General features: G+C 36.0%; 1 protein-coding gene across 1 annotated transcript in view; it reads left to right on the forward strand.

Moving 5' to 3' along the window:
* LOC124360093 (glutathione-specific gamma-glutamylcyclotransferase 1) overlaps positions 1 to 27042 on the forward strand; it is a 49225-nt gene that overhangs the window by 14858 nt on the left and 7325 nt on the right. Inside the window, exon 2 of the mRNA XM_046813391.1 lies at positions 11182 to 11217. Within this exon, the coding sequence (XP_046669347.1) occupies positions 11182 to 11217 (36 nt within the window). The remainder of the gene's footprint in view (positions 1 to 11181; positions 11218 to 27042) is intronic.

Here is a 27042-nt window from a genome sequence, read left to right on the forward strand (position 1 = left end):
TCCGGAAAAATCCTGTTTCCTTCACAGTATAACTGTTCCTAGACCACGCTTAACTGCTGTCCGACGTGTTGTAACACGTTGTAGCAATAGATGCCGCTTCGCAGCTCCAGTGTTGTGATGTAGAGGTTATAACACAACACATTGTTGATGTCGCGCTTGTCACCGACTTTGCAGTTTCGCCTTCACCTTTCAGACGAGGCCTTTCACATATTTGCAATTTTAACCACTCATTTCATGCGCCGTTTTAAAGATACTGAAGTGACCTGCTTTTCACCCGTACTCTTTCTCACGTTTTTCTTGGGTCTCTTTGCAAATGGTATTGAACGAGTATTGTTGTTTTACGATTTTATAGGAAAACTATCAGCGTCTAAGTTAGTTCTTGTACTGGTTTCTAAGACATTTACGATGCCTTGATAATCACTAAAAATGTTGCAATCGATTTATAGCTGCAATATCTTTTTATATTTGAAATCTATTCCTTAATAACAGGAAAAGCAGAACAAAATTTGTTGAACACTTCACGACGAGTTAAAACCATTTAAAATGTTAAATTTATGCAATCAGCTCCAAAAAAAGCTGAAAATAAAAATGTAAAAACTGCAGATTAGCTATCAGTTGTAGTTCTGGTCAATGCACAATCAGTTCTTTGCTATATCAGGTTATCTTCATGAAATTTTTCGATTACAAATACCAATAATCTTACTGTATGATAAATTAATCTTGCCACTGACACTAAACGGCTGATCAAAGGTTTAAGGTGGTGCAATACATTTTTTATTGGGAAAATCTTTATACTTTTAGTTTATAGCTCTTTAGAAACAACTTCTTTGAAGTGAAAGAAAAACTAATTTATCACTCCTGTACAGCCATTTAAAGTAGAATATTTTGTAATAAGACCCAAATTAAAACTGCTGAAGTTGAACAAATTTAACTTTACAGTAAAATATACACGAGTTACAGCTATAAAGAGTAGCATTTTGTTCATTTATGACACAAGAAAACAATATTTTTTAATTAAAATAATTATAAGAAAATTACTTTTTTATATTTGTTTTTTCACGGATGTTCCTCCAATTAATTTTTATGTGCACACTGCAAACTTCATATTCTTATATTTAGCCCCCTTTCTTTGAGCTTAACTATAAGATGCGTCTAAATTCTGTTTCAAATTTCTGCCCCTTCTCGTGAAATAATAAAAAAAATATTTTTTAGTCTTCAGAAATGCTATCTTAAAGGGTTATGACCGAAAGTTCCTTTAAAATAAATATGCACCATCGAAAAACCGATTGCACCACCGTAAATTAAGATTCTGTAAAAATATTGATAATTGAAATTTTAGGTAGAAATTGACTAAACACTATTGCGTTAGTAAAATTGGTGTGATACTTAACCTAATTTAACTCTAGGACTCTGTGTGGACAGCTTGGAACAAAATTTGTTCACACTTCAATCTGATTAACACCAGTACTAACATTGAAAGGAAAGATCTGTTTAACAATAGTTGCAAACTTAATTTCTAGTACGTATAATTGGCGAGAAATGGGTCAATAATTGTTTCTAAGAATGGAAAATAACCGAGACCAATCATCTTAGTTGGTGTCATTGACAAATTGGCGGAGCGTGCGTCAGATTGGCGGTGGCCCCGCCTACACGAAATTCGCGAACACTGTTTGCTGATGGTAGGCGGAGGGCACCTGATTGGTGACTGATGGTAGGCGTTCTGGTGCTGATTGTGCGTGTCGACCGGCATCAGCGAGTCAGCTGAGACAAGGCTACTTCTCTCACTTCCGGATCCGGAGTGTTCCTTCCGCAGTCAACTCATGGTCAGTGTTACGGCCGGGCTGCAACTGTGACAAGGAGACTCGGAGGAAAGTACAAAGTGAGCCTTCACACGAAAGGTACTTCCAAGAAGCACCAAGACATTGCGTACTCAAAATTTTTCTTGTGCTTACATGAATACTGGCAAGAACTGTACAATGTTCCTCACTCGTTTTTCTGCATTATCATTTTCTTCTTTCCTTGTAACCAGTAGCGTATCCAGAGAGGGGCAACGGGGGCCAGGCCCCCCCCCACCAAGATTGTTTTAAAAGATGATTATATAGCAAAATCGTAATTACTCCCGTATTGTAAGCATAAAATGACAATTATCTTAAGGGTTTTAAAGTTACAGCCGGAGGAAACTGTTAAACAAATTGTTATTTTGGTGAGAGGCTCGAGGTTAGGCCCCACTTGGAACCTCACACCTAGGTGATGAATTCGATGTCAGTTTTGGGCAGAAACTCTTCGGTATATGGGTGGCCAGGTCCCACTAAAAGAAACTGCGGTGCGCAATAATCTTAAGATGACGCACTGGGAACTAGGATTAGTCGTGCTCCCTTCTAAGCCTAATCTAACCTAGCTATGGAGCAAAAGTCATACAGACCAATACTAAATAAATTTATGGAGGAAATATTGTTTTTAACCTTATATTGAGAATTTAATAACTCCAGTAAAACTTGCTTATTGTTATTCGTATTTTCTTAATATAGAAGCTTGATTACATTTTTTCAGAATCTGATGTAATTCCAGGCCTTATTTCATATTCCATTTAACTGGGTTAATCAGTTTTCCCCATTATTGGACGGCCTACGCTGCCAGTACGCTACGCCGGTTTATCTCCTACGTCCGCTGACTGAACTGACAAGTTGCATCTTCTGAATGAACTCAAATTAATGTAGCACAATTAGGTTTTGTTTGGAATAATTTCGTTATTTATAAATTTCTTTCACAGCCCTTTAGATATAATTTCTGAAGGCAGAGAAAATAGAACACTTTCTCGAGTATTGTACGAGGAGAGGTAGGAATTTGAAATCTGCTTATTTCTGTTTTCAGGGAAGTTATTTTAAAGGGATATGGATTTAGAATAAAAGGTAAGATGATTATATTCAGATGTAATGAAACGGAGGAATCGGTTTAAATTTTTGTACGATTTGGGAATGTTTACAGGGTATGAATGATAACTAATAAAATTAAAATAACTCATTTTTTAATTAAGCAGATATATGATTTTTTACAAATTATGACCATTTACAGAGTAATGAAAGATTGTCTCTTCCACACCAAAAAAAACGTCTTTTCTGTTATACTAGAAGAGATTTCATCGTAAGATTGCGGATACAAAAGTATTACCGAGAAGTCCACAATTGTGTTTGCTAAGAGAACATTTCAGAGTTTTCCTCCTTGTTATTTCTGATTTACCGGGTGGCTGTCATATAATTAAAGACCACGCTCGTAAAGACGACACGTTTTGTTGACGCAGTTGAAAGCGAAAAGTGTGCTAAAACCAGAGTTCGACTTTAACGTACATTCGAATGCCAACTTTTCCTTTTATTTTTGGAGATATGCATTACGACCACTTCTATTAATAGTGTTTGGACACAAGTGTGACCGGTATATGGCAGATCAGAAGACTCGCTCCTATTACTGAACCCTTCAGTGTTTATCTTGTGCTAACGACTATCATTATTGTGTAGGGTGTTGACTCGAATTTCTTGGCAAAGCCTCTGCGAAGATTATTTTCCAGTTAGAACAAAGATTAAATAAAGCTCCCAATGGGATCTCTATTAGCGAAATGTCTCCGTCATTATGTTTCAACAGATGTTCTTGTTAGTGTCTGACAGTGGCAATCTGCCGTTCTGTTTTCTGATCACTTTAGATAAGAAGCTGATAAAAGCCTTCATTATACTTGGGCTTCTAAAAGGACATTTGCGTTTACTTCCTGAGAATATTCAAGGTAGCTAAAGTTAGGGGTAGGAGCCACCTTCTGTGGACCATTCCATGCTACATCCACCATGAGGATGGATGGATAAAGGGCATGTTTATCAGTCCTGTCTCTTTGGAGAATGGAGGCTAGATATGTTCCAGGCACTTCCAGTCAAAGCAGAGAACAAAGAGAGTTGGTAACCATCATATTTAGGCTTGCAAACACGTTATCACAGTGAGAGTCCTACCACCTTCAACAGTCGTCATCCGTAGTATAGACCTAACAATCAACCCTTTAACCCCAAAATCTCAGTGTTTGCGGTTAGTGATGTGCAGCTCCTGGACATCCATGGGGTTTCCCAGATATAGTGGCACGCTGTTTTGTTGTTCACTTTGTAGAAAACCAGCCATTATTGAACTCTTCTGGTGACAGTTTCACGTTGAATTCATCCTCAAACTCTGATTAACTTAGGTGATTCAATCTATCCCCATTTCTGTTGTGTTCAATTCGTGTATGTATCTATTGTTAACTTGTTGAAGTAAGCTTAATTGTATTACAAGAAATAAAATTTGTAAAGTCTACCCTACACTACCATCTTGTGGAGATGAAGATCACTTTTACAGTTTTCAGTGTGATCAAACTCTGGAGTTTTTGATATTCAAAATCATTGCGAAATTAAACTTGGCTTCAATCATGGGAGAATATAATCCGTCAACGCATAAGCGAGCATGAATACTTCAAAGTTATTCTTCCACAAGCCTGGAGCAACCATTTTGTTATTTGAAGACCATCAGCTGTCTTAACATGTTAGACAAATGTTGCTCCCGGCTTGTGCAAACATGCCTTTGATGTGGCCGTGCTCGATTATGCGTTACCAGTTACGTTGCAAAAAGTACCATTGGAAGTCTAATAGAACTTTAAAATAGATGATACCTTGCAAAGTTTTATAACTATGCTATTTTTTTGTGATTTGACTTTAAAATGTTTCAACAGGCGCTATTCTGTTTATATTAAACCAAATAACACGATTATGTTTTAATATTTTCTCTTAATTCTCATAACCTATGTGCAAAGTTTGGTTTTTGTAACTTTACTAGTTCTGGAGGTATAATTTGTTTATAAAACATACAAAATGAAGGCTTGCAGCTAAATGACAGATTTCTCGACCTATGTTTAGGACACTGATTGAAATCATGAGTAATATCAGCCACAGAAGTTGGTGACACCTTTATCTAAACGTGCTGTATATTTTCCAACTTTGTAAAACTCATGATAGTGCCTATCATTCTTTTGGGTTAAATTTGGCTAATTTTACATTGAACTGTGGCGACATTTACGTAGTTCGGTGTATCACAAGAGCTGGCGTAGGCGAGCGACGATTCGTGAACATGACCATGGCGAGGGGAATGACCTTGTTCACGTCCTCGATGATTTTAGCCACGCGACTCGTGCGTGGACCTGTACCTCGCAGTTCGCACTTATTTTTAGCGAGAGACGCGCGAACAGACGTCGGACATTCCCGCGGCCGCGGGCAACGAATACTTGTGTGGGACCCTTAACTTTGTCCCGCACTGGGGTCATCCATTTCTAACAGTTGGTTCCCCTTTCAATTGCGGGGAGAGTTATCATCATGTTTGTTATCCGATTTCAAAAAGCAAAGTAATTTTGGATATGCAACAAGATGTTCTACAAAACACACTATTTTGTAGTTATGTATACAATTTATTGTTTTTTAATAACATTTAATGTTGAAATCGTGGACACGATGGAATAAAATCGTTGCAACAAGAACAGATATACACTTGAAGAATCGAAATGTGCGTATGATAGGTACATGATGATTTACGTATCTTATGAGCCAAGGAACAATTTCCTAAAGAGTTGGTATGAGAGTTTGAACGCATCGTTTATAATTTTGTATATTCTTTAATATAATACAAGGATCACTTAATTTAAAACGTTTTGGTATACGGCTATATTTAGAACTTCTAATAGACACGAAAATTACAGCAATTAATATCTAAAAGATTGCTGGCATTGTTTGAAATTTAAAGCGTCTGATAGTTTATCAGCTTAACAGAACTAGTAACTAGAGACTTTGGGTAATGATCTTGTATGATCATAACAGCAGTTTGTGTGAGATTTAATCCCTTCAAGAGTTTCAGCAGGTTTTAAAGATTGCTCATCGCGTGCTGCAGTGTTTCGTTGATGTCGGGAATTTAAATAAGGCAAGTGTTCTATCTCAGCTGAAGAGCACAGCGAAAGACCAGCAACTGCTGAGACTGAATAAAACACTGCAGCTATTGAGAAATTTACCAAAGAATATCCTCGATCTGAATACAAGGACATTAAAGCTCTCTAGGGATTAGTTCGCCATATATCACCACTATCCTTCGTGGATATCTTGGTATAAGGACAGTCTTCTCTACGGACAGCACACCGGTTGACTGAAGAGTACAAAAAAGAAGAGCTTACGAGTTGGTGCTAGGAAATGCTGTACAATTTTAGCAATCTGACTCTCAGGGCGTGGCAGTTATTGAGGACGATTTATTAGTTGACTCCGAAAAAAACTTCAACCCACCGTTTGGTTTTGTCCTCAACAGACAAAATTTAAACGCCACTACATGTTACCACCGTTATTCTTGAAAACCTGCGTACTGTACAGCAATATTTACTTAACTCGTTTTAATAAAATTTGATAACAATGACTAAGTTTTGGTTGAAGTGTAATTCTGCTTTATCACTACCATCGTCCTCACGTAGCACGTCAACGCAGAGATTTCAGTCTCACCTCTACATTCAGACCCTTGTGCTTTTTACTCTTTCCGACAGCGGAGTATTATCGAACGAAGATTTTGTTACCGCTTATAAAAAATATTTTGATGTTACAGCTATTGATACTGAAAGAAACACGGTAAAACTAGTGCTTGAAAGATGGATTCAAAAAGAGTTATTGTAGAGTAGTTCCGTGAAGTGTCTAGCCGTTGATTACGTAAGGGGATTTATGTTCTATTTATTTACTAATAACAGTATGAAATAAACATTTCAATAACAACATTCACTATTTCAGTTGTATTGTAAAACCGTTATTTACGGTCTGGGATTTACGTTGTATTTATTTACTAATAACAGTGTGAAATAAACATTTCAATAACAACATTCACTATTTCAGTTGTATTATCAAACAGTTATTTACGTTCTGGGATTTACGTTGTATTTATTTACTAATAACAGTGTGAAATAAACATTTCAATAACAACATTCACTATTTCAGTTGTATTGTCAAACAGTTATTTACGGTCTGGGATTTACGGTATATTTATTTACTAATATCAGCTTGGAATACACATTTCGATAACAAGAAATACTATTTCAGCTGTACTGTATTGTCTAACCGTTATTTACGCTCTGGAATTTACGTTGTATTTATTTACTAATAACAGTGTGAAATAAACATTTCAATAACAAAAAATACTCTTTAAGTGTTATTATCTAACCTCGTTTACGCTCTGTGATTTACGTTCGATTTATTTACTAATTTGAGCATGGAATATACATTTCAATAACAACAAGTACTATTTCAGCTATATTGTCTAACCATTGTTCAGGCTCTGGGATTTACGTTTAATTTATTTACTAATTTGGGGAATAAACATTTCAATAACAACAAATACTATTTCAGTTCTATTTACGAACCATTGCTTACGCTCTGGGATTTACGTTGTATTTATTTACCAATATCAGCGTGGAATAAACATTTCAATAATAACAAATACTGTTTCAGTTGTATTATCTAACTGTTATTTACTCTGGGCTTTACGTTTTATTTATGTACTAATACCAGCGTGGAATAAACATTTCAATAACCAAAAATACTATTTAAGTTTTATTATCTAACAGTTGTTTACGCTGGGATTTACGTTGTATTTATTTACTAATGTCACCGTGGAATAAACATTTCAACAATAATAAATACCATTTCAGTTCTATTGGCTAACCTTTCTTTACACTCTTGTATTTATGTTTTATTTATTTACTAAGTTCGACTTAGAACGATTTTCGCAGTCTTTTAGCAAATGGTGATACTAAAGTTGCTGATAACTGTAGTAGTGCCTGACCCCAACGATAAGGCCCCCACACGGACGATGTGTGACTCCAGTGACGCCACACCTGTTTACCACAGTGTCACTTGTACGATCGGTACGTGACGTACGAGGATTAATTACAACTTAGCTGTCCTCGGCGTGTGCTGATTAACACTGGATTGTTATCGTAAGCCACATATTTGTCTCCGAGATGACATTGTAACCACACACTGCCTCCGTGATCAGTGCATTCGACTTGTACAGCCAGTCGTGTATAGGCGTAAACTATTCAAATATTCGCATGCATTCATTCATGAGACCTCCACGAGAAAATTGTAAAGATCGCATTTTCCTCTCGTTCGAGAATCGGTTGACGTCGAAACTTATTGCAGTGTGTCTGAAATGATTTTGATAAGATATTAAAATGATTCGTTTGGATTAATAACATTACAGGGTGAGATGTGATGTCCTTACCTCCACGTTATTTTTCACATTTTGAGATAATATAATGACTACCAATCGTGGTTGAGTGTAATATCGTTTGAATCGATGGTGAATTCAACCACGCACGATATATCGCATGTAAACCAACTTCACTTCCTTAAATTTGATTTTTTTTACAAAATGTTGAATGTTTTCTAAAAAATAAAAACAAGCTGACTTTTATCCCGAAATATTTGTATGTATTAAAGGCGTCTAATGTCGTATTGGGGTTTAACATGGAGTTTTCCATTTAATCGTATAAAAGCAGTTTGAAGTGTACCAAGTTTGTAAATAAAAGTACCAACCAATTGGTTTTTTACGTAGAGCGGATTGTAAAATGGTTGCTAGAATTCAATATATTGCATTCACTTGTTTATAGTTGTTAACTGTGGCAAACCATTGAATACTCACGAAATAGCGTTATTATACAGGAGGTTACGGAACATGGAACCTACCCTATATAATTATAGGGGAAAATAATTATAATAATATATAATGATAATAATATAATATATTATATTATTATATGATAATATATTTTTATAATTATAGGATGAAAGCCAGTCATGTTTAAATTTTAAATCTACTATTAGTTTCTTTTTTGCCAATTCCAGTCATCAAATCGAAATCATTGCAATGGTAGATTACATTACCAACTCCATTATTTTGGTAAAGATTTAAACTATGCAATTTTTTATGACTGTTTTGTTTATTTAATTTTTTTTTTATGTTTTCACGTATTTCTTTCTTACACTTGGTTTAGTCTAACACTTTAAAAACATTATGAGTTTGAAACAAAACTACAAACTAGTGGTATGGAATTTTGAGAGAATGCAGAAGAGATATTAAAATTCAACAAACCTACAACTGAAACGTAACTTAAAAGCATTAATCATTTTCTAAATGTTTTATAACATCCATTTTTGTATTTTTAAATAATTTTATTAAAAAAACCATCCATTTTTTTCATTTTAGACATATTCAAACTTTAAATTTTGGTATAGCTATTTATTTTAAATTCAATTTAAACATGTAAAAATAAAACATGTAAAAACATGCTAAAATTAAGGGTTTAGATATTTGTTTAAAACACGTGTATTGATGATAATTTATTATGACTAGAAAAATATATGTACAAATGAAGCGATTGTTATAGATGAGTACAACACCAAATTTACTAATCCAATTTGTTTTTTGTTTCTTCTTTGTTATCATATATATTACGATTTTTTCAAAATGTACATACAACTTGTTCAATTTATTAATAATTACTCCGTAAACATTTGAGTTAGCTATAAAAGTTTAACTCTAGATAACCATTTGACCTTCCGCTTAGTGTAGTGTCTGAAATCTGGCTCTGTCACAGACTTGACTCCTGGAATCAGGAGGCATGTTCGTGTGAAGAGATAAAAAAAAGTCGGCGACTAAAACGTTAAAAACGAACCGTTTGCCTTTGCGAGACACCTAGATTAAATGATAAACTTTCATACATTTTTTAGGTACCGGATACCAGATGAGTTAGGAGGAAAAAGTAGAGTTTTCAGAGAATTCTCTGCCTTTTCTACATACTTGAAGATATAATATTCTCAAGTTATATATATAATACAAATTTAGTTAAATATTCAATATGGTCTATATGCCGAAAATGTGTACTTAAACATTATAGTTATACTTTTTTTATTAGCAATTAAAGTTTATATTTACAGATTCAAAGCAACAATAAACTGTAATCTATTCTTGCCTATCCACCAATCTATTGGCTCGTATCCAGCTGTCCACGTGATGTAACCTTAGATACATTATGAGGTGCGCTCAACGTTAACCTTGGATTTCTCACTGTCTCGATAATCTCGAAAACTCGTGTATCTCTCGAACTTCTTTTCTTCGATCATTCTATAACCACTTACCCGCTTTATTGTATCTAGGATAATACTAATCTTGTACAGGCATACGTTGTGTCGGGAAGGGTCGGAATTCGTTATTGGTATCTGAATTCAGGCATCCCAGGAATACTAGCTCGGAATCTGCACGATTCCGAAGTACAACAGTAGGAATGCCTTGGACGCCATTGAGTACTGGTCTATTAACCAATAGCGCCTGCTTAAACATCCAATCATAGCTAGACACAACGTTATATACCATTCATAAATTCATCATACGTCGCGGTTAGGTATCTTAATTGTCCCTTGAGAGCCAAGGGCAGATAGTGTTTCGTGAAACCGGTAGAAGAATTTCTTCTAAGAAACAAATCTATCGTTAGCTGTGCTAGTTTTTTTGAGGGGGGAAGGCTCTAATTAGAAGGGTATCAAAAGGGTTAAAAACATAAAATGAAATTGTTCTCCATTAAACACGTTTTACCTAATCGTCAGACACCTAAATAATACTCGTACCAGTATTACCCAACAAAATACAAAGATTAATAGTTGAATTTCAGCCAAATAGTCGTACGTCGGCAGACGATGATTAAACTTTTATTTGCATATCGGGCTACTTTATGTTTGCCAAGCCACGAAAATTATTCACCTGAGAAAATATTCATAATTTGATACGTTCTTCCTTTTGATAGACTCTAATTCGACCTAGGGTGGCTCACGATTTCCTTCTTGGCTGAAATTTCTCTTGCGGTTCACGAAAACTAGGCTGTGTCCTAATAGAATGCAACTTGGATTCCGGTTGCACTTACTGGATATTACTATTATTTTCCCCAGAATTAATTAAATATTTACATTGATTAAATATTTACGCTTTTTGAATACCTCCAGTTATGGAAGCTTACTTTGTTTTGTACGCTTACTTCTAAGTAATATTTTTACTCATATTTGACAGTTCACACTTTTTTGTGGTTTTCCAACATCTGACTTTTTGTTGCAGCCTGGGAGAGTGGCCACACTGGTCGAGGAACGCGAGGTAAGGTGATAAAACTGCACTATTATTTATTTCTAAATTATAATGTAGAGTAAATAACTAAATAAAGTCTAATCTCTGTTCCTCGAATAGTGGCTTTACATGTTTCATATCTAAACGGTTTGATAACACTGTAAACAAGCGAACTCAAGTACAGCTTGAGCTTATGTAAGCTTTGTTTTCTATGTACTCAGACTAAACGTTTAACTGCACAAATACTGTAGTTCAACAGCCTTGGGTGCTCTTACGTGTTTATTTCAATATTGATTTCATTTAAATAAATATTACTAGAGAGGTGGGACTGATACTACCATGATTAATTTTAATTTATAAGAAGCGATACCTTTACATTAACGATATTTCCCGAGCAAGGATTTTTATGCAAGGGCTTTTTCCTATGCCAGTGGTGTTTTAGTTGATGATGTTAAACAGTTGAAGGTAAAATTGTCCTAACTCAGTTGAAAATTTTTATGACCTCTCCGGGATTCGAACCCATAGCCTTACCCCTAGGCTACAGTGAAGGTCAACATTCAATTATAAACAATGACGCCGTAGCTTTAACTGTCTTGACCTCACCTTGGCTTGAATAATCAATTGTTTTCCTATTGTATCTTCAGTCTATTATACCCCGTGCTTGAATATTTCTGAATGCACATTGTTTTTTTTTTCATTGGTGGTTTTAGAATTTAAACATTAAATGTCTAGATCAGAAAACGTTATGGCTACCAGTCCCCACTGTCAGCAAGGATTCATCATCACTGTTACTGTAGATACGTGTAGGAGAAAGGATCGAAAGATCCTTGAGACGAAGGATGGCTGAAATATCTGATGATCATTGAATGGGAGTCAGGGGACATTCCAAGATGGCGGCGGGTGGAATGTTAATTTATTGTCCACAATTAGGATCGGCAATGTGACATTCAGAAGTGTGGGACAAGGATTCAGAGACCGTAAAATTGCGCGGTGGAACATCGGCGAAGCCCTCGTCGTCGTCGCTTCGGCCGCAGGATTCTTTCATTTACTCGTAGGAACAACACTTTTGGTTGGGCTTTCACTTGTCATTACCTCGTCTTAATCTTTAATGATTTTATTTTCTAATGAATCTCGAATTTTATTACGATAGGAACTTCTTAATTCCTCTTGGACTGGAACACAGTACAAGTGTATTTCAATCTAAAATTCCGGTAGCAAAAGCCTCGCTGTCGAGGACGACTGGAACATCAGCCTCACACGTCGGCGGCACATGATTGGTGGGTGACAATGACTACAGATCAATGGGGCCGCAATAGCCTGTCATTAGGTAGTTGACACTTGCGGCACTTGACTAGCAATCTGCCATCAGACACTGCCCTCCGATCGACCTCATCTTATCCCCTAAAGTCTGTGCTGTCAATTTTGCGTGTTTCTATAGACTTTCAACACAACGCACTCACAATACCATGTAACAGTTTGCGTTATCAGAATTTGTTAACTGGTCATGTTAATCTTCGTGAACCTATTACAGATTCTTGTGAAGCACCGCTATACGTGGAAATTGATCATATTTTTTTTAACGTGATGTACATATAAAGCAATGCTACCTTTGGTCTGCAAGTCCATCAGGGATATTGTGAAGGAAACATGATTTTCCGGACATTTAGCCATCCTTCAGTCGTAAAACATTAGTAACACTACTTTTCGAGATCTGCAATTTGATCTCAACCTCAGGCGGATAACTAATCGAACATATGACTACTAGCAATCTAGGTAAAAATTTTTGAAAGTTATCGCTAATACTCGAAGGTAAGCATGATCCAATTTTAGCAGATCGCTTACATCGAGTTAGTCTGCACAATAATAAATACCTAATTTTTAAAAACAACCAAATTATCCAGTCATAAATGGTGTAATCTGATTCTATTCGGTTCTATTACTATTAACTAAATAAGTAATCATAATATGAACAATAATTAATAACAGTGAGTAGTACAACAAACATTAGCTTATCAAATCTCATGTTTATGGATGGAATGGCATTCGGCTTCATATTAATATATGTTACACAACCACTAATATGATTGAACAATAATTAAATGAACTGAGTCTCCCAATTGTAACGTAAACAAAAATACACACTATTAATGAATAAATATAAATAATCCTAGCAGTTATACACAGCTTCGAACGCAATTTAGGTAGGTGTTGTACCTGTATGAGCATTTCTTGTTCAAGTGAATATTTCCGACGCCAATATTGAGTTTTCCTTGAAGAGTTACTACGATCAAGAAAATATATTGAAAAGTATATATTTATGGCTATTGTAATTTAGTTCGTTCTTAGTATATTAAAACAACTAAGATGGGTGTTATAACAGTCTTTATTTATCTTAAAAGGTAGATAGTAACTGTCTCTTTTATTTTAAGATTTAATATTTGCTAAAAGTGTATAGTTAAAAATAAATTAACAATGACTCAATTGACGCGTTTCATTCTTTATAAACAGAAAAAATATTTTTAGTATATTTTGGAACATTTCGAGCTGGAATTAGTACATTAGTTCAAAAACCCATCTTAGTTCTTGCCGACCGATTCTTGTTTTATGGCATTGTTAAGGTAGATGAGTACTTTACTTAATCGTTGAAATCTAAAACCTGCCTAAAAATAATGGTCACTTCTTGGAGAACTTATACGTTATAAATTTTAACAAATTTAAAATAGTGGAAAAATTAATTAATCATACGGCTGTGCTGTCACAAATAATGTGTAAACAGAACAGATGACTACATTTGACAGGTTCTTTCAATTAATATTTTACAACTTTAGAGACCAAGATGGGATTTTCTTTACTTTATAGACCAATAGCTCGAAATAATAGGTCAGGGGAATAGTTTACGCGTGAGAGGAAAACAAAGGCACTTTCGCATTTACATTTTTTTTAAGTATAATCCAGACTTCAACATAAATATATATTATTAACATAATAAAATACAAGGATTGCACTGTGAGTGAAATGAAGCAACAAGGAAGCAGTCCAACGTTCATTAGCTTTATTTCTGTTTCAAATTGACTTTATTACCATATAGACATAATCATTGTCTTATCTGTTACTGGAATTTAGGGAGGAGCTTTACTATCCATCATTATCTTGTAATAGGGAGAGGAAGAGATTAAATGATCTCTTCTATCAATATCGTATATCAAAGGAACAGGGTTATTTGAAAAGGCGGACATAAAAGCACAAGAAATTGCTCAGTGGATTATATTAAACGATTATATTGTCTGTAATATACTTGTATTTGTATATTTCTCCTTGTTTGGCGTCCTTATAAGATTGTATTAGAACATCCGTAACTTAAAAACTGTATTTACATTATTCGACCTTAACGTGGACTATGAATGTGTCATTTAATATGTATTTTATTAGCGATGGTATTCTGAAGTGAAATCCCTAAATGTGGATATTCATTGATCAAATTATTCATTCAAATCATATCAACTTTAAGCCAAGCGTGTTAATAAAACGTGTCTAAAATCTCAATAGTATTGTATGTTGTAATGATGCGTTTATAATGATAAGAAAGCGCTCTGTTTTAATAATTAAATTTAAGAATCTACATTACGATTATTCTTTCAAATAGCTTGACCCACGATGAGCAGCGATATCACCGTTCTTATCTATTCTGAGAAATTGGTGGAAGAAACCAATGCAGACTTATCCAAAGCGAATTCAGTACATGATTTAATTTAATTTTTTAATTGAAAATATATTAAATTAGCCATCATGTTTACTTGTACAATTTATATAGCAATGTGCCATCAAAGAATTTTGTCATTTTCTCGGATTGTTCACAGTTATTGCTTTTGATTGTGTGGCACTATGGATCCAAGTTGAAATAAGCACAATAATGTCCTTCTATAAAATAATATTGGATACGCCAAAGTCTTCCTACAATTATTTAACTCATGTTAATAATTACGTAACTATTTCATAGTAATAACAACCACTAGAAATGTAGTTTCATCTCATTTCAGAAGTTTTAATACAATAGCAATTGATAAGGAAATGGCAATTTAGCTGTGAACGTACTGCACTGTTTGATTTGTTCTAAAAGTAAAGATCGCGAATTGGTCGATTTCTTCAACACAACGAACATTTCAGACGTTCTTATTTATTATGCACTGTCTAAGAAATAAGAAAATACATAACTTTTCACGTAAGAACTTTTGTTGCGAGTATCGGATTTGATAAATCCTTTTACGCGTACATTGTAGCCAAAATAAATAATTAAATTTGTGGTTGTAGAAAACCGTTGTACTGTTGTGTAAACTTGTGTCAGTTAATTTTGTCAACAGTTATGAAATCTTAGAAACACTGTTAACAGAAGTAATAGGTCCCCTAAACCTGTTACTTAAACGACTCCGTTAACGTTCCATAATTCCTCACCTCGCCGCCGCTACAGCAAAGGTCTCCCCTCAGTAATTGTTGGTCAGGGACTGCGCACTGCTCAGCCCTGTTGTTGCCGCAGGTGCTGACCTCTGACCCCACAGTAGGTCTTCAGCAGGTGTACGGGGAGCCCCCACAACTCCATCCTCTCGTCCCGGAGTTATCTTTCCTCTTCTCCACTCCCATCTCCTTGTCAGCTTCACTTGCCCCTGAGGTCGTTTACTTCCTGTGATATCACCTGCGCAGTCACCACCACCCTCTTCTGGTGTTGTCGTTCTTTACTCTTAGACACCGCTCAACATATTTACTGAAATAGCTACCATAATCTAAATGTCAAATACTGGGAAATTAGGATCCTAGGAATAGTTCAGGTTATTCCTATTTAGTTAAATGTTAAATCTAAAACTGAATCCCCGTAAAGAATTGCACCCTCCACAGCAAGTATTTTTTATTTCTGTCATCCCCTTCTCATAAGTTTACACTACGTTTAACAACGACGCTGCTTCTAGCGTTTACAGCCCGTTATCGTTACTTTCCGATGGCGCCAAGTACTCGGTGCACCTCTTGAATAGCATTTCAGTATTTTTTTTTCTCACATGAATAAAATGCGCGTTCATTTAAAAAGTTGATTATTTTGAATTTAATACTTCTACTAAGTACACATATTTCGTGTTATCAAATAAAGCTCGACGTATGTTAGTTAAAGATTCATGTTATTCTAAACCATAATAACATTGGATTTCGTTTCAGGGGACATATTTGTAAATAAAGTAAACAAAATTGAAATGATATTGGTGAAATATTTTAGATATTTCTTTAGATTTATTGGAGAAATTGAGAATAATTCCTGTGTAAATATACCCACACGCAAAATAACTGGATTATACTTTCCTAATTTGCATATTTTTGTAATAAACAAATTGACTTTTAGCCCGGCAATGTGTTTTTATGTTGAAGATAGAGCTTGTATTGACTATTCTCAATTTATTCACTACATTGAGTACAAACCAACCAATACTAATACCTTTTTATATTTCGTGAGGCCTTTTTGTGAGTAGATAACTGTTTGTATTTACTTTTGTGATGTGTCTGATGAAGATAACCTTCTATTGAAAGGTCTCACAAAAATAAAAAGTTATTAGTATTGATTATTCTGTTATCAATGCAGTGAATAAATGTGTTTTTACTTAAATTTGCAATAACGTGAATGACACAATAATATATTCACGTTGATTACAATACACAGTCATATAAGGCCGATACGTGGTAGCAAAACAGTATATTGCAGTGCATAACAGTATATTGCAATTCGCAGTTTATTATTGCAGGTGCGCGCAAGTTCAACTGATAACGACACACGATACTCACATCGCGCTTGTTCTTTGTTCTCAAGAACGTAACCTCTTCTCGGAGTACTCGTTCGTGTCGTTAAGTTAATCGTTTGTAACGATTGTTTTACAGCTAGTTTTACTGGCGACCGCTCCGCTCTCCGGTTTTCGATAAACTGGCAAAGATGATGTAATGCAGGAGATGTTGTAAACAGGCGGGAGGGAGCAATAACTGAACAGGTTGGGAACAGCAAATATTGACAGTCAACACCGACACCTACGCATTCCAATCAGACGCGCTCACAGTGATAGTACGGTCCTGAGTAGTGAGTGAGGTGTCCGCATTCCACCTGTCTGTCTGTCTGTCTTCTGTCTCATCGCGCTGTCGATCGTCCTGCTGTGGATATAATATAAGTGGTAAAGAAATAACGTCGTACTTTGTGTGAGACCTCTCTGTAATAGTCCTGAAGCTGAAAGCCAATTTTCATTAAATAAGGACAAAAACAGATGTTTCTTATGTCAACAGACAAAGTTTCATCAGAAATATATTGATTGTCAGCCGTCCTAATGTCGGCGGAGGTCACAATGGAGAGGTATCAAAAGGGTTAAAAGTATGAAACATTGTATAATTTGGTTCAGAACACAGTTTTTTGCTTGACACACTCGGAACCAACCGTCAGACACGTAATTAAATGTTAAACAGCATTAATTAACAAACCACAGATTGATTATTTGGCTGAAAGTAGGGAATTTCGATCTCTTTATCTAGCTGCCTGGTAGTTATATACTTTTAATGTGATTGACGGTTGGTTTTAACTGTTTAAAGGTAAAAAATATGATCCTATAAAAACGTCATCGTTTGATATTTATAACGCTTTCGATACCGTCCTATTTCAACCTCTTCAAAAATACCGTAGCTGACGTTAGATTTCATTCTTAGGAGAAATTTCTCCTTCAGTGACAAAAAAAAACGAGAAACAATTAGTATTATATCAATAATACAGTATTATATCAATAATACTAATTGTTTCTCGGTTCCTGGACTTAGGGAGAAACTCACTTACTTAATTCGACTGTTATTGTTACTTAACAGTCGACATTGACAGTAAAATAAGGTGCTGTAAGTAAAGGAGCTTCCCCACTTGACGAAGAGGATGAATTCCAATCCTCGAAACGTTGTTATATCTTTTGTAACCTATAACGGTGGCAAATGTCCGAAATCCTCTTATCCTTACAAGGGTGATGTAATTGAAATTGATGTTTATTTTCAAAAATTGTGTGGGAAATGCCTTATGGCCTGTTATTTTTAACGTGTTGATTGCAATCGTAGGTGGTTCGTCGGCGAATGCAGACCTATTGTGACCTGTATTCTGCAGTTCAGTTTTAATAATTAGTGTTTGTGTTTTGTTTTTTATTAATTGCATGTCTTAGAGTTAGGGAAGTTGACACATTTCTGAATAATGCGTATCACAGCGATCTGGTATGATTTGTTTATTTCAACCTAGTTTGTGATTATGTTAGGTTGGTTATTTACCTAAAGAAGAGGTCAGATTGCAGACCTTGAAACGTAGTGTTACTGATTTTTTGTATCACTGTACCATGGCAAATTTCCGGAAAAAATCCTGTTTCCTTCACAATCTTTCCAACGTCAAAAACAAACTTCAAACAAAGTATGCTGACTGCTTGAGATGAGCTTCAGTGTCTAAATATAGACCTTTCGTTAAAGTGTAATCAAGTTTAGATACCTTTGTGGGTAATAGACGATATGATCATGAGGTGTTTTTATGTCACGATTTCACTTGCATGCGACCCATTTAGGAATTTCTCATCTGAGAGAATCTTTTGGAGATTTTTCACATGGAGGCCACATCTGATGTGATCGCTTGGCGACAAGGTCAGACAAATTGAGAGTGAATTATCGTTCTATAATTACAAGTTTGAGAACGTGTAAATCAAGCACGTGGACACCATGTGAGAGTGAGATAATAGCTGTGAAGGCGGAACATTTGGCGATGCAATTATTTTCCATCTTGACATTGGCTTGGCAACTTACTTGGTTTAGAAAATACATATGCCTGTACAATACACCGTGTTTACTTCCATGTTCACCATTGATAACATCTCAATGTTTGTCTTGCACTCCCGTTCTACTACATCAAACTTCGCTCGCCCCTCCTAGTGCCTATTTTACAGATCTGTGTAGTACGTAGCTGTGAAATATTTCTTTCTTAATTCGTGAGGTTTTTATAAATTAAAAATTTTAACTATGTAAATAAAAACGTTTTAGAAATAAGTATGGAATTCCACAAGGTCACCATTGTGTCTTCTATCATTTATTCCTTTGAGATTCATTTAGGAACCCATCCGGGCTCGATAATTTGACATAGGAATAAAATATATATCCGATGATTATGATGATTTGAGCAAAATAATTTCGAATATAAACAGTACAGTTATTATTTGGAGTATTATTTACAAATTGGGCCTTAACTCGGGAAAAAATCTACATTACTTTTACTTGTTTATATAAATTACAATTAAAATCAATCCACTAAAATATTGGAAATAGGCATCAGTCATGACGTTTTCTGGAAGAAAAAAAACTTTCACATCACTAATAAACTAAAAAAAATAACAGTACTGTATACGAATGGCGAAATATAGTGTTATTGAAGATGCGTTCCAGCAAATATACCATGCACAGTAAGTAAATTCTACAAAATACAAAACAATCATCGAAGTCTAGGTCTTTGCCTGTTTACTTACCGAGTAACCTTGTATATCAACCTAGTTCTCACGGGTAGTCTCAGATTGTTATGTTCATGTGTGGTCCTGAAAGTTCATGTTACCTCTCTGCATGTTTACTCCCCAAGTAACCTTGTACACTATCCCAGTTCTCACGGGCAGTCTCTGTTTGTTCTGTTCATGTGTGCTCCTGAAATACCTGAAAGTTCATGCGAACTCCCGCTCTCTGCCTGTTTACTCCCCAAGTAACCTTGTACAACGGGCAGTCTCTGTTCTGTTCATTTGTGTACCTGAAACACCTGAAAGTTCATGCGAACTCCCGCTCTTTACCTGTTTACTCCCCAAGTAACCTTGTACACTATCCCAGTTCTCACGGGCAGTCTCTGTTTGTTCTGTTCATGTGTGCTCCTGAAATACCTGAAAGTTCATGCGAACTCCCGCTCTCTGCCTGTTTACTCCCCAAGTAACCTTGTACACTATCCCAGTTCTCACGGGCAGTCTCTGTTTGTTCTGTTCATGTGTGCTCCTGAAATACCTGAAAGTTCATGCGAACTCCCGCTCTCTGCCTGTTTACTCCCCAAGTAACCTTGTACACTATCCCAGTTCTCACGGGCAGTCTCTGTTTGTTCTGTTCATGTGTGCTCCTGAAATACCTGAAAGTTCATGCGAACTCCCGCTCTCTGCCTGTTTACTCCCCAAGTAACCTTGTACACTATCCCAGTTCTCACGGGCAGTCTCTGTTTGTTCTGTTCATGTGTGCTCCTGAAATACCTGAAAGTTCATGCGAACTCCCGCTCTCTGCCTGTTTACTCCCCAAGCAACCTTGTACACTATCCCAGTTCTCACGGGCAGTCTCTGTTCTGTTCATTTGTGTACCTGAAACACCTGAAAGTTCATGCGAACTCCCGCTCTTTACCTGTTTACTCCCCAAGTAACCTTGTACACTATCCCAGTTCTCACGGGCAGTCTCTGCCCAGTGCCCAGCGGACGTTGTCCGGTCATGTAATTTCACCCCTGGAGGCGCGTGGATCGCATGACCTGGCGGCTGCGCACAACGGGAGCGTACGTCATACCGTGACCGACGCGCCGAGGATCTTCTTACTGGCGTCATCCCACCGGCAAACTCCCCTACTACCTCCCTCACACAGAGCATCAGCTGTGAGCTTTCGAGAAATGGTGGAGCATAATTTTATCTAGAACACGTAGTTCAGAGAATGCCCATCGCCATCGACCCTGCTATAGACAGTGCAAATCAATGTTCCAGGTTTTTGCCAAATCTTGCCAAAGTTCCTATCGTGGATTTACTCACAATAAAACTCGGAAGGGAATCTCTTGAAAACGTTTGGGTTGAATAATGGGAAATACAATAAATCATCCTTAATTTTCCTTTTTTCATCGTACGTATTTCAAACATTCTGAAAAGAAATAATTTAATTGCCACAGAAGGGTTAAATTCTAGCTGAGTTATACCTAACAGTTTATCCTACATTGAGTACGTCAAGAACCGATTTTTTACATCTGGACAACCTCATGGATGTTCAGGAGTAGATTGCTAACCACAAATGTTGGGATATTGGTGTTCAAAAGTGTTTCTCGTTAGCTCTAGTTTAATGTTGGGGCTAATAATTAATAATTGGGGCTTTCTTAGTGTTAAATGTCTTTCCAAGCCTTAACATAAGGGAGTACTGTCCCCTACCCACTTCGACTAGAGGAAGCTAGATCAGAGCCATAATTGAGATATAATGCCAGGCTATAGTCTCGACAGGAGGCAACGTATCACTTCGGAAGCAGCGAAAGTGTCCTTTTAGGACTGGTCTAATAGGTCTAGGTTTTCTCAGCTTGTTGTTTTATGTGAACAGAACAACTTATTTATAAAAGTAAATGTTTGTAGGTATTGCCGAGAACGCTTTTAAATCTTCTACTCCTGTTCTGCATTTACAGAATAAACTCTTTGTGTTTTTCTGGATTTAAAATTTCCGACTTGGAAAGGAAAGAAGTTATATTATTATACCCAATAGAGATGACACGTGAGTAAATTATTTGTGATAGTCTAGGTTTTTAAAATTCCACCTTGGAGAGTAAAGAAATTGCAATAGTATACGCAATAGAGATGGCACGTGAGACAACTATTTTGGGTTTGTCTGGGTTTTAAATTTCCGCCTTAGAAAGCAAAGAAATTGCATTATTATACGCAATAGAGATGGCGTGTGAATGATTGTTTTGGGTTTGCCTGGTTTATAACAGATTCGCCATGGAAAGTTAGGAAATTATATTATCTATATGCAATAGACATGGCACGCGAATTAATCTTTGTTGTTTGCTGCTTATAAAAGTTCCCCCTTGATAAGTGAGGAAAATACATTATTTATACGCAATAGAGATGGCGTGTGAATGAATGTTTTGGATTTGCCTGGTTGTAAAAGATTCGCCTTGGAAAGTTAGGAAAATATATTATTTATACGCAATAGAGATGGCGCGTGGATAATGTATTCCTCACTAATAACGTTTTCCCTTTAAGATTGATGCGCAATTAACATCTCACATCTATTACACAACTCGCAATTATACTGCTAGTGTTAAGTATGGAACCATTAGCCAACAAATGCCATGCGGGCAGCTCGTGTGCATCCGCCAACAACTGCATAACCAAGATAACATTTAATACGTTACACACTGTGTCTGTGTCTGTGCTCTAACTGCTGCAACAAGTCACTGTATTAGTTGAAGTAAATACAAATATTTAAAGTAAAATATTATTTCTAGATGTGTTCAATTAAAAGTATGAACGTCTCCTTTCGTATTTACTTATCAGTTTAATTGCATTTTACTTTTGGGTATTGCAAATTCTCTGTATGTAAACAATCATGCACTTTCTACAAGTAATTGCAGTGGTGAAATTGTGACATAAAAACTTGCAAAATAGCGTTCTGAACATCAGAACATAGCTCAAGTTCTAATATAACGATCTTTGGTTACATAATCCTAAACATAAAAGTTCCAGAGATATGGAAATGTCAGAAAATTATATTTTAAGTACTATTAAAAAATATCATATTTTTAATGTTAGTTAAAACTTACATAATTACATATAAAACGGATTATTATACCTATTATATTAGGATAATGCCATTTACACAAATTTATTTAATGTAAATAAAAAGTCGTTTGACAGGTATTTGGTCTTTCGATCGTATGTTAGTTTGGTTATTTAAACACATACGTGACTGAAACGGACAAATACAAAATAATTGAATCGTAGAAAGTAAGATCTGTGTGGTGTATTGGTAGCATGTTTGCTCGGCAAGTGAGAGATCCAGGATTGAGCCCAGCGGACAAGTATTTTTTGTGATTCAGTGTTTATTTAAATTAAATTAGGCTATTACCAATTATAATTGCGATTACAAATACTCAAGCAAGTGAAGATCGAAGTACATCGGTTAGATGATGCAATTGGTTTTCGGATTTGTCAGAGCTCTGTTAAATACCATTTCTGAAGAAAGAACAAAAAAGTGAATTTTTTTTATTATTTCACGAGACGTGGTGGCAATTTGAAATTCAACTCAGAATTATGAGCATTGCGGTCAGTATTTGTATTAGAGTGCCCCCAGTATAGGCTCTTTTAGTTCTTTCCAAAAATAAATGTGATAATGGTTTTAAAAGTGCTGATCCCAAATATATGGCAAGCGTTCGTATTTTATCTCCTAATTCATGTTATAGGTCTTTGACTAGGTGTCCTCTAACCACATTTACTCCAGATTCACTTTCGATAATCATAATTCAGCGAGTTTTTGCCACCTGAACGTCATAATACTCCATAAAGTCGTTAGTCCTATTTTAAAATATCATAGCCAGAGAGCAAATCTGATAATAATACGTCCTTCAACAGCCATCCCGTCGGTATCTTCAAGTTGTTGCGGGGTACAGGAATGCGTGACGCACGGCCCAACCTTCAAGAGGGTTAATGCCGCGGCACCAGCTTGACTCCCCGCCAGCAACTCGGCTAAACGTGATAATTGTCGGTAAGTAGCGAGGAAACGATGTCGCTACTCAATTATCATTATGGCAGAAATAGTTCCCTCTTCTCGCGTCAAGCAGGCTCTCTACCGCCGACTCATTGTCCCCCCCCCCCGCTAGGTACTTGTAACCAGACTGTTAACGTGTGTCCAGAAAAATGAGGCTCGTTGTCAAGGATGCTTTTCCTGATCCGACAACTCAGTTTGGTTATCCTCACCTTTTTATTATATTGGTTGATGTTATCTGAAGGACATTGAGTTCCGAGATGTCGGTCAAGCTTGCCAAGTATCCTTTCTTACGTCGACGCAATGTTTCAAGTTCAGGAATGGCGAGTGCGCTGAGAACTTGTTCAGATTTGAAACTCTGTGCATTCGCAATTCCTGACTTGAATACATCCATAGATGCACCTTTCTTGTTATAAATTATTGCACTTATATGAATAAAATATTGTTAAAATATTTGTTCCATAATGTGACTTTACAAAAAAGTTAGTCTTGCAGCATATAATGCTTTGATCAGAAGTTTCATTTTTACATTTTTATTGGATTTTTAGTTTAGCTCCAGTCCACCACGTCTGAAGAGATTCAAAGAAAGTCTACGATGAAAAGGCTCAAAACTAAACATTTACATCGTTTCGACAACAGAGACACCTATAAATAGGTGAAGTGGTAGTCTCATTGTCTCATCAGGTACACAATTGACTACAATGTTTTAAACACGATCTCTAAGCATGGTGGTGTAACCAAGTTTTCTACACATAACATAGCTGTGGTTCATGCTTACTACTAATAAGCATGATTGATTCAAAGTGAATGTTAAGTTTGCTCCTATCACCTTCCTCTTAGTGTATTTTCTAATCCAGCACTGAATTTAAAGAGTTAAGTCAGATTTCAGATGCTACACTAAGAGGAAAGTGAACTAGAGCTAAAACCAACATTCACATTGTATCAACCCTTCCTACCATACCTACATACTACTATTTTTGTCATGAGACGTTCGGTTGGTGATTATGTTTTTAGTTACAAAGACAGTCTTTACTTGGTCTCATGTATTAGATTGCTGTACTCAATGTAAGTATAATGCTACTGCTATTATTAAGAGATGGAGTTATAGGAACATTGGATATCTGGATTCGATTTTGCTTGGTAGCCGAGTAAACAAATAAAATTCCCAATAAAATTGATCCATGTGGAAAATCTGTATCTCATTTCAATGTGGAACTGAATAGTAACCAGAGAAATAGTCTTTTATGTACGAACACATTGTAATCTTTAGTACTTATTCTTTCGGATGGCCTTGATCACAGTGGCTTATTTTCCGGATCGCCTAACCCAGTTAGCCAGAGGCTGTGTGCGTAGTTACTTACTTGCGTCCTTGCCAAGTGTCCCCGCCAAGAGACTTAACCTAGATTGTTCAAACATACCACTCAAACAATAAGTCATATCTGCCTTTTTGTGTTTGAAGTTACCTTCTTAGAGAACACGTGCTTGAAAGAAGAGTTTTTATGATGCTACGTGTTTTCGATAACACTTTACGTGATACTTTTATTGTGCTATGTACTTTAATCATCTGCCTGTTACAATCATCTTTGTGACGGAATTTCCGTTCAACAAATTTATATCCTTCATACTACAATTTTTGTCTACAAGATGATGGAGTTTCTAAATATTTGGAAGTGGTACGAGCATATTAACACGCCCTGCTTTGAAAGAAATCATCGATCTATCTGTGTTGTGACAATTAAACGTCTAAACCAATAGTGCATCTTCAATTTGGAATTTCGAGTTGACATCCTTATGCGAAATCTTCTTCAGTCAATGCAAGAAGGAATATTCAGTAAATTCAAGCATTAAAAGAAAATCTCCAACATTACTTGCATTAATCAAAGTGAGGTCATTAATAGAAGATTGAAATGGATTACATTTACAAAGAAAATATTTAGCACGATAGCGCACAACTAGCTGTACCTCCTAAAAAGGCTTACCACGCAATTCCCATTTGAATCCAAGGATTATAATATTTTAAAGTCAAAGGCTTCTGTGAGTTTATTCATACTATTCATTTATTCATACTAGTTCCCATCTCGGAACACCGAATAGTTGAAGATGCTGAAAATTGGCATTTATAATGTTCAAAATAAATATCAGAATTACAATACCTACTAGAGGAAAATCTTATTCCTCAACGTTGTCATTCACCAACTGAACCTTCAAGATTCTTCTACAAAGTCACTTTTGCCCCGAAATTCCATCCAAACGCAAAAAGCCATGACTAGTTAAATTCGACCTCTTTGAAAAACAGCATCTCGTTCTCTCCAAATTCATGTTCGATTCTGCAGTTTTATATCCAGTGAAGATTTGAAATTCTAGATTGTACGGTATCTGACTTCCAGTGACATCCAACTGTACAGTAACTGTAGTCTATGACGTAACAAAGCACGGATACGGTTGTCGGATCATATACAGTGCAGTGGTTGCCAAGTTGGGCGCGAGACAAGATAACCGGCCAGAAAGCAACAGTTAGTTGCCTCGGTATTAACACGTCTCAACTTGTCGCTATCGCCACGTGGCGGCCGTTCACCGTGGTCCATTATCTCTTTAACACAATGTCGCTTCACTTACAACAGAAACGCATTAGCATTTAACTACATGTGTAATACGGTATCTTATCAGGGTACACTATTTTATTACTGGTTGTAGTTTGTGTTGCAGCTGATAAATTGATTGATGGGTAAAGTGAAGTTAACTTGTTCTTGTGAATTTTATATAAAGAGTATTGTCGTAGAGAATACAAATTTCATTTTCTTTAGAAGACATAAAATTCTGAAAACTGATTAGAGAACTCTAGCGGCATTGTATTATAGTTACAGAACGACCCTGTCAATTGCTATCAGCGCAATCTAGGTTCAACGAGACGAACCCACTCAACTATAGCATGTCTCCTCTATGAATTTTATATTCTCTAGGATACATCTTATCTTTTTTTTACTTATGTGCGATATAGTTAGAGGGTAAGAGGCCGGGATAAAGTAAGGTCTTAAAAGCTCGGCAGCTGTTTTAGCTATCACAGTTAAAATCCATTTTCAGTGTTGTTTCTTCTTTTACTATTTAGGATGAAGGCACTTGGGTGACATCACAGATTCCTGATCTAGTGGATATACCCGTTAGCCTTGGAATTCTTCGGGTGGGGCCTCTTTGTGGCGGCGTACCAATCTTGCTAATAGTTTACATTCTTAGTTAATAATTTGTACAAATTATGCAACAGAGGACATCAATCTCACTTTTCCTAGCACATTACCATTTGTTGTCCTATTAATTTT

The sequence above is a fragment of the Homalodisca vitripennis genome, chromosome 4, assembly GCF_021130785.1.
Source record: "Homalodisca vitripennis isolate AUS2020 chromosome 4, UT_GWSS_2.1, whole genome shotgun sequence".
Taxonomy (NCBI): domain Eukaryota; kingdom Metazoa; phylum Arthropoda; class Insecta; order Hemiptera; family Cicadellidae; genus Homalodisca; species Homalodisca vitripennis.